The following is a 9,119-nucleotide window of genomic DNA, read 5'->3' as shown; positions in this document are numbered from 1 at the left end:
CGAACTCCTGAGCTCAAACAATCCGCCCGCCTCGGCCTCCCAGAGAGCTAGGATTACAGGCGTGAGCCACCACGCCCAGCCTCCCTATGTTCTTAAATGCAAAATATTTCATTGTAAAATTAGAAAGCTTTTAAGCTTCCACTAAATGTGTGAAACACATATTAGTAGCATATTTGTAACATTACACAACTGTTCTCTGTAATTGTCATGGAATAGCTATGGTAGTTTAGAACAGCTTTTGGAATCCTGTCTGGGTAGCCTCTGAATTCCACAGACGAGCTGTCCGTCTTCTCTGGGCCCTGGTCTTCTGTTGTTTGGAAGGAAATCAGACCACGTGATCCAGAAGGGTCACTTTCAGCCCCATATTCCTGTGACTGCTTCGTTCTTAGCAGTCACGTGAGACTGATGTCAATCTGTGGGACTCATGTCATCTGGCTAGAGTCTGGAGCTTAAATTCAGGACATCATGCGTCTGCGCTTGGAGTCAGACACCAGTAGATGTCGCTCACTTCCTCTTTGGTGGCTAAGTCTCGGCCAAACTCTCCCATGTGATATATTAAGATTAGTCTGGCTTTCAGAGAAAATAACCCATCATTATCAAGTTATATGTGTTATAATCAGTCTAAAAAGCATAAGTATTAATAAATACAAGTCCGACTTGGAACATTTACTGAAACATTACAATGAACAGCGGGGCTTCAGGACCGAATAGTCCTAGGTCCCCCATAAACCTGGCATGTGGCTGTGAACATGCCATTTAACCTTCAGTTAAATGCAGCTTCATTTCCTAATCTGTAAACAGTCACTCTGTTAGGAGGATTAGGTCATCTATATAAAGTGCCCAGTAAATGTCAGTTAGACCCCCTTCTTACCCCCGGTGGAAATAGGAGCTGTAGCCCTTAAATACTCAAGGTAACCCCTCCCTGAAAATATATCAGGGAGGAGTTATTCACTTCTGCTGTCCCTAAAAGTCCTTTATTTCTGCCTTAGCCACAAAAGCACGAACCTGTGATTATTACTCAAGCCGAGTGCACGAGGTGAATAAAGGCAGAATACAGCCTCTTCCCCACAACCCAAGCTGCCCAGGCCACCTCCTCCCTGATGGCCGACTAATTCCCAGATCTCCTGGACTCACCTGTCTTTGCCCTGCTCCACATCTAAGCCCAGCCGAAGCCCAAACCCACGATTAGGAAGGTGGCAACTTTGCCCACATCTTTGTGCCCAAGATTTTTTTACCCATTAAAAGAGAATTCCAGCCCCTGTGATGTTACCTCTCTCAGCTTTCCCCTCCACCCGACTCCACCCCCAGGCTGTAGCGAGTATCTGTTTTTTTCCTTTCTGTAATAGGGAAGCTAATTCTACCAATACAACCGAGTAGATCTGGGAATAAGTAACAGCATTTTGAGCAGTAAACATGCCAGGTTGTGTGGGCAGTGGTGGCCTAACAAGGTTTTGGCCAAGAGACCGCAGTGAGGATGCGCAGGTATGCTGCTTTGTGGCAGTGTTCCCTGTGTCTCACGTAGAGTGTAATCACTGTTTTGTCTTCACCTGATTCAGACAATCTCAGAGTTCGAAAAGGAAATAGAGCTACTTCAGGCGCAGAAGATAGACGTGGAAAAACACGTGCAGTCACAAAAACGGGAGATGAGAGGTAACAAAAGTATGAGCCACTTGGTCCATGGGGTGCAGACTGAATGTATCACAGATGTGTCACCGCTAAGGAAACACGCTCTTTGGGAGGAGTTTGGTTGGACATGCGGTAAATTGGTTAGTTGGTAGGTTAGATAGCTAGTCGGTGGAGTGGCTGGAAGGTTGCTTAGCTGACTGGTTGGACTCTGTGAAGCTAGAAAACTGGGCCCTAGAGAGGGAATGGGAGAAGAGAAATCACACACAAATGCAATTTATACAACGCTGCCTTTTCCTTTCAGAAAAGATGTCAGAGATCACCAGACAACTTCTTGAAAGCTATGATATTGAAGATGTAAGAAGCAGGTAATCATTTTTGCATTACCAAACATTGAAAAATGTGTAAAACATGGGAGCGATGATAGATTCTCTTATCTCCTTATTTTCTAGGCTCTCTACGGAAGACTTAGAACATTTAAATGAGGACGGAGAACTTTGGTTTGCTTACGAAGGACTAAAGAAAGCAACACGGTTGGAAATTTCCCTTGGGGTTCTTTTGTATTCTTCAGAGATAATAGTCTATTGGAAAGTCAAAAGTCTGTCTTACATAGGTTCAATACACAAAGCAAGTCCCTTACAGTAGATGATCAAATAGCCACTAGATATATTTCTTGAGAATTAAGTAATTAGTTTAGTAATGAAGAGCAATCTCTTAATGGGATAAACTGCCTGGTTACAAAGCCCATAACTTGTATAGTAAAAACTGATTACATCAAATAAGTTAGCCAATGTTGCTATAGATATAAAGAAATATTTAAATTTAAGGGGTTTGCTGCGTTTCTTTAAATTAGTAAACTTTACTTTTTACAGCAGTATTAGGTCACAGCAAAATTGAGCAGAAAATACAGAGAGTCCCCATATACCCCAATCACCAGACGCACACAGCCGGCCCCGCCATCCTGCACCACGGTGGTACGCTTGCTACGATCGCTGAACCCACATTGGCACGTCATTAACATCCAAAGCCCAGAGTCTACATTAGGATTCACTCTTGGTGTACGTTCTATGGATTTTGATAAATGTATAATGACACGTACCCACATGGTAGCCTCAGGCAGAACATATTTTTAAACTGTTACTATGAAGAGAATAAAAATGTAATTTTAATTACTTCTAGAATAAAATGTCTTTATTATTAACTGCATGTTGACCCTACATAATGCTGCCTAAGCAGCTAGAAGGATTTTATAATTACACATCCCTAATTCTATAGCCGTAACTATGTGTGCACATGAGTAAACTTTATGTGCTTCTCGTGGGGCTCTCATTGTGGGTCTTCCTCACCACACACGTGCTCATCCTCACAGTCACCAGCACAGCAGAGAAAAGACCGTGTCATTTATTTCTTGCCCCCTCCTGTAACAGTGTTTTGGAGAGCCATTTCCAGTCTCAGAAGGATTGCTATGAAAAGGAGATTGAAGCTCTGAACTTCAAAGTGGTGCATCTAAGTCAAGAAATCAACCACCTGCAGAAACTATTTAGAGAAGAGAATGACATCAATGAAAGTATCCGCCATGAAGTTGCCAGGCTGACCTCAGAGAACATGGTATGGTCTCGGCCATGGGCCCTGCTCGTGGCCATTATTCTAGAGACTTCTTTCTTCGGTGGAGTAAAATGCAGTTTCTTGACAGTAGAACAATGGAAATAAATTACTTTTTCCAGGAATGAAATAGCTGTGTCAGAAGATGAAACTATAAAATGACCCCAGGCTGGAGGGCACTTTGATTTGAGAATGTCTTTGTGTACCATGGTATGGGCCCAGATTCTGTGACTCTGTGTGTGTGTGTGAGTGTGTGTGCGTATGTGTGTGTGTGTGAGCGTGTGTGTGTTTTGAATCTATATATTTAAATCTAGCCCTGATGCCTTGGAAAGTGACCAGAAATTAAGGTAGAAGGGTGGCTCTTGAGACGGTAGTGTGTTCAGAAGGTCAGTCCTACTCCTGCGCTGAAACTTGCCTTTTCAAGAACTTGCTCTTCCGTAATGCCCATTCTTACACACTGCATTTGTGCCATCCTTTCTTCCCACTCGTGCCTACTGGCAAGGAGAAGTGCTTCAAGAATCTTCTCTCTCAAAAACCACCCCTTTCTTGACTCCACACCTCTGTGGCCATCACCCGTTTCCTTGGGGAGTTGGCCTGACTTATGGAAGACTGTCTGGATACTTCCTGCACTCCTCTGCCTTCTACCCCTCAGCCACGCCATCATCTCAGGCCCCACCATGGGCTCGGTCTGCCTGTGTGGAGCCAGCCCAGAGGGCTCCTTACACCCTCATCCACCTCAGGGTCTCAGCAGCCTCTGAGGAGGCCAAATCACTTCCTCTCCCTCCTCGTGCTCCTGGCTTCCAGGACCCCAGGCTCTCTCGGTGTGTCATCCCTCTCAGCTGCTCCTTAGCTTCTCTGCTGTGTCCTCTGCCTAACCTGGGAGCATCAGGAAGTCTCGGGAGACCTGAGGTGGACACATGGAACAGTAGCTGAGGACCTTCACATCTTTGCTTAATCCTTTAATGAAACTTTAATGAGGAATTTGCAGTGAGACCCAATTGCACAAACAGGTACAGGTGCTCCTCGACTTAACGATGGGGTACGTCCCAATAAACCCATCATAAGTTGAATATTCATTAAATACACCTGAACTCCTGAACATCCTAGCTTAGCCTAGCCTACCTTAAACATGCTCAGAACACTCATCAGCCTACAGTCGGGCAAAGTCACCTAACACAAACCCTATTTTATAATAAAATGTTGGCTATCTCATGTAACGTATTGAATACTGTACAATCTTTCTTGAAACTGTATAGGTCTTTTTTTTTTTTTTTTTGAGACAGAGTCTCACTGTGTTGCCCGGGCTAGAGTGCTGTGGCGTCATCTTAGCTCACAGCAACCTCAAACTCCTGGGCTCAAGCGATCCTTCCTGCCTCAGCCTCCCGAGTAGCTGGGACTACAGGCATGCGCCACCATGCCCAGCTAATTTTCTTTCTATATATTTTTAGTTGTCCAATTAATTTCTTTCTAATTTTAGTAGAGACGGGGTCTCGCTCTTGCTCAGGCTGGTCTTGAACTCCTGAGCTCAAACAATCCACCCGCCTCGGCCTCCCAGAGAGCTAGGATTACAGGCGTGAGCCACCGCGCCCGGCCGAAACTGTATAGATCTTGAGGTTAAAAAAAGCACAATGCCAATCTAGTCCAATGTCTTGGCTAGCCCTCTTGCCTAACTATATGTTCGTGGATGAAAGTACTGTGTACTCTAATATTTCTAATTCCTCTCTAAAGATGATCCCAGACTTTAAACAGCAAATTTCAGAACTGGAGAAGCAGAAGCAAGAGCTGGAAATCCGCCTAAATGAACAAAGTGAGAAAATGAAAGGTAACTGAAACCCTCGTGGACCTGCTTTAGAAAACAGTTTCCTGTATCCAGGAAGTGACCCAGAGGAATCGTTGTACCCGAGAGTTTTAAACTGTGATTCTCCCCAGGGCTAGGCAGGTAACATAATGTGCAAAGCAGGCTGATTGAAGGGTACATGAGGCACGTGGGGGATTGAAAGGGGACAGCTGTCTCCACGCTCTGTTGATTGTTGCCAAGTGGAAATGTGGGCCCCAGTGTTGCTAGATATTCCTATTTTTTAAAGAAAATCCAAAAATCCAAATTTTTATGTGAACTATCACATTTTAAAATAATGGTTTAAAAATGTTTTAAACATTGTTCAGACCAAACAAAATCTAATCTCTTAGAATAAAGTTTAGGACCTCTGATAACTGAAGACAATACCAAACCCAAATCAGAGTGCAGCACTATGGCCCCCAAAGTACTGACACTTCTTCTCATTATAGGAAAACTAGAAGAATTGTCTAACCAGTTAAGTCGTAATCGAGAAGAGGAAGGAACACAAAGAAAGTAAGTGTCAACCTGTGCGTTGCTCAGGTTTGTGTTCCTATAGTGCTTTTCTTTTCTGAAACACTTAAATATACCAAGATATGTTGTCAAGCCAAAAAGGCAAGATGCTAACTAATGTGTGTGATGCAACTGTTCAAATGGGAAGAAAAATATATGTGTGTACACACACACACACACACACACACACACACACACACATGATCGTCATCATCTCTGGGAGATTGTAAAAGGGACGAAACATCGGCTGCCTCTAGGGAAGGTACCTTGGTGAGTGACGCACAGAGCAGGGAGCGAGAGGTACTTTTCACTGTACATACACACTTCTGTACTCTTGCAACATTATACCATATGCATGAATTATCTGTTCAAATATGGACAAATCAAGGTTGTGTGAGAGAGAAACAGGGTTTCTGTTAGCGGGCTATTGAGGGTAAGAATTAAAACCTATGCTGATAGAAAATCTTCATTGCTAATCCCCGCAAATTTCCTTCCTGACCAACAAAGGGCCTGGTGCCCTAGTGGAACCTTATGAGAAAAAGGTTCTGTGTTGCTGCCAACTTGTTGAGACACTTAATTTTCCAGAACAATAAATGGACACCCTACATCCCCAAGAGCATTTTTAGTCATGTGGCTTTATCAGTAGGATCAGGACAAAATGAGGACCCAAAGTAGTAGAAAGTGGTGAGACACCATTTCTGAACTCTTTTGGTGGGCTCTTTTTTCTCTTCTCTCTGATCTTTGGCTATTTGAGTGTCTGGTCCCCAGGCTGGTCACAAAGGAGATAATCTCTGAGCGTTGGTCCTAGGGTGTGGGTGGCTGTGGGTGTCTCTCGGGAGCAGTGAAGGGGGAGGGGTGGGCTGGGGGCGGGACTCTCTTACTGGGTGAAGGAGGCTGGAGCAGTCCAGGGACAATTTTACATCCCAGCCAGTCCTGGTCCCTTTTCTTCCACCTTCAAGGATCCCCTATTCAGGTGCTATTTGCTTTACACATAAATTGGCCAAAGTGTTTTTCCATCTTTGGAAACACCAACACTTGCTATGACAATGAGCGACTTCTCCATGATGGTCAAACTGATGCCAAAAGCTCCTCTATCCTTTTCTCAGGGCCATGGAAGCCCAAGATGAAATACACACCAGAGAGAAAGAGAAGCTGATCGATAAGATTCAGGAAATGCAGGAGGCCAGTGAGCACCTGAAGAAACAATTTGAAACTGAAAATGAGGTGAAGAGCAACTTCCGGCAAGAAGCGTCTCGTCTCGCTTTGGAAAACAGGGTGAGACATTTTCTGAAGTGTTGATAAATGGCTGGCTGGCTGTAGATGTGGCTGAAAGGGGGCACATGCCACCTAAAATGTAGGGTTGGTAGCTATAGACCAGAAATCCTTCCATGAGAGCAGATTTTCTCATCTCGAAGGACAGGCAGTTCTGAGCTCACAGCCCACTGCGGGGAGGCGAGGTGCGGGCTGGGGTTCCCAAGCATGTACGTGGACGGCACCGTCTGGGGTGAAGCCACCCTGATCTAGAGCACTGATGATGACAAGGCCGATGTGTGAGCTCTTTGCCAAGCAAAACTCACCCCACGTAAAGGCCCGTGCTCCGTTCTGGGGGTATGGCCTTCCTACAGTTTTTAGAGTCAAAATGTTCTTTCCTGAAATGGTCATGATAGTAGACAGAAGACATTTTAAAGTTTTTAAAGTCATCTCCAAATTTTAAATGCCCTTGTCAAAGTGACATTTGGCAACCCTGAGAAGCAATGAAGTGACGGACAGGGTGCTTTCCTGGGAGTTGGACCCTCTTGGGCCACTTCCAGGCCTCACAGCCTCCCAGACAGTGACCTGAGAGGGCTGATGCGGGCAGTGGTCGGCCTGGACGTGCCCACGTGCCCTTCTTCCCACTGTCAGGGCCCTGCGTTTCCTGTCTCACAGGAAAACCATGATCGGGTAAAACTATTTTGCATTGTTAGAATTGAACTTTGAAGAGTAAGTTACATCCAAAAAGAAGAATCCTGGGAGTTTAACATTTAATAGGAAATAACAAATTCTAACCAGTGCCACCTAGGTGATGGCCATCTTTTTTGAGGCAGGTACAGCTTTCTCAGAGACTAGAACTCTCAAATCACACCAAATAAATGACCACCCTCTGTCCGTGTGTGAGGCCACCTTGCCTTGCCCTTGCCTTGCCCTTGCATGTCCCTGGGATCCAGTGGCGCCAGCAGTGGGGGAGGAGCTATATGGGTGGGCAATGTGTGACCCTTTGCTCTCTAGCTGTGAGTGTGTGTCGACCCCTGTGCATTGTGAGGGATTTGTGTGAGTTTGTTCCTGATGGCCCTGGGCACACAGTGGGGACCCCTTCAGCACCCTTCTCTGGTGCTCCCCCATGTGTCTGGCTCCACTCCCAGGCAGGTGCACTGAACTGGGGAATGGGCACATCCATGTGTTCATTTCAACACAATATTCCTGAATCAATGAGTAGCCTCGGTGTCACAAACGAACAGATGCTAGCAGGGCCACACTCCTCCAGAGTCTCAAGGGGAGAATCCTTCCTCACCTCTTCCAGCTTCAGGGGGGCTCATGGCATTCCTTGGTTTGTGGCAGCGTAATTCCCATCTCTGCTCTCTTCACATGACCTTCTCTCTGTGTGCTCTGTTATAAGGACACTTACATCAGATTTAGGGCCCACCCTAATCTACTATGATTTCGTATCCACACTTAGCTTAATTACAACTGCAAAGACCCTGTTCCACAGAAGGCCACATTTTGGGGTTCTGATTGGACATGAATTTTGAGGGGACATGGACACTGTTCAACCCACTGTGTGATCTTTTGAGCCAAAGAATATTCTTATTAAAAAAAAAGATTTTAGTGATCATCTCAGTATTTATCAAAGAAATTCAAAATTAAAGCTAGATAGTATTTAATATTTTTGCCTGTCAAATTTATAGAGATCTTATGGTGCCAGAGAGAACATCTTGAAACAGGCACTGTCATACATGGTTGCTGGGACTATAAATTGGTGTAAACTTTTTTGAGGGGTGATTTGGAGGCAAATATCATGAACCTGTGGAAAGTTCATTCCCTTTGACTCAATAATACAGCTTGTAAGGTTCTGTCCTAAGTAAATACTCAGATATGCGGACCAAGAATTTTGTTCAGAGTGCTCATCATGGGGGGGAAAAACAAAGGAAACAAACAGGTGTCTAACAATAGGGAGCAGGTTAAATTGTTGTATACTGTATGACTTAACCGTTAACATGATGGTTTGGGTATATTATCAACAACATGGGAACATATCTGTAATATAATTAGAGAAAATATAAGATTTTAAACTTTGCATGCAGTTATGATCCCAATTTTATAAAATGTACATGTGCCATATTAGAAAAAAGGAAAGGGGCCGGGCGCAGTGGCTCACGCCTGTAATCCTAGCACTCTGGGAGGCCGAGGCGGGTGGATCGCTCAAGGTCAGAGAGTTCAAGACCAGCCTGAGCAAGAGCGAGAACCTGTCTCTACTAAAAATAGAAAGAAATGATCTGGACAACTAAAAATA

The 9,119-nt window shown here is 44.7% G+C and overlaps 1 protein-coding gene across 1 annotated transcript in view; it reads left to right on the top strand.

The window, feature by feature from the left end:
- MYO5C (myosin VC) overlaps positions 1-9,119 on the top strand; it is an 82,040-nt gene that overhangs the window by 49,283 nt on the left and 23,638 nt on the right. The window contains exons 23-29 of the mRNA XM_012658022.1: positions 1,557-1,650; positions 1,928-1,991; positions 2,076-2,156; positions 3,051-3,231; positions 4,954-5,047; positions 5,512-5,575; positions 6,679-6,847. Coding sequence (XP_012513476.1) covers positions 1,557-1,650; positions 1,928-1,991; positions 2,076-2,156; positions 3,051-3,231; positions 4,954-5,047; positions 5,512-5,575; positions 6,679-6,847 — 747 coding nt within the window. The remainder of the gene's footprint in view (positions 1-1,556; positions 1,651-1,927; positions 1,992-2,075; positions 2,157-3,050; positions 3,232-4,953; positions 5,048-5,511; positions 5,576-6,678; positions 6,848-9,119) is intronic.

The sequence above is a fragment of the Propithecus coquereli genome, unplaced genomic scaffold (assembly GCF_000956105.1).
Source record: "Propithecus coquereli isolate 6110/MARCELLA unplaced genomic scaffold, Pcoq_1.0 Scaffold57, whole genome shotgun sequence".
Classification (NCBI taxonomy): Eukaryota; Metazoa; Chordata; class Mammalia; order Primates; family Indriidae; genus Propithecus; species Propithecus coquereli.
This window is presented reverse-complemented; position numbering and strand designations above follow the sequence as displayed.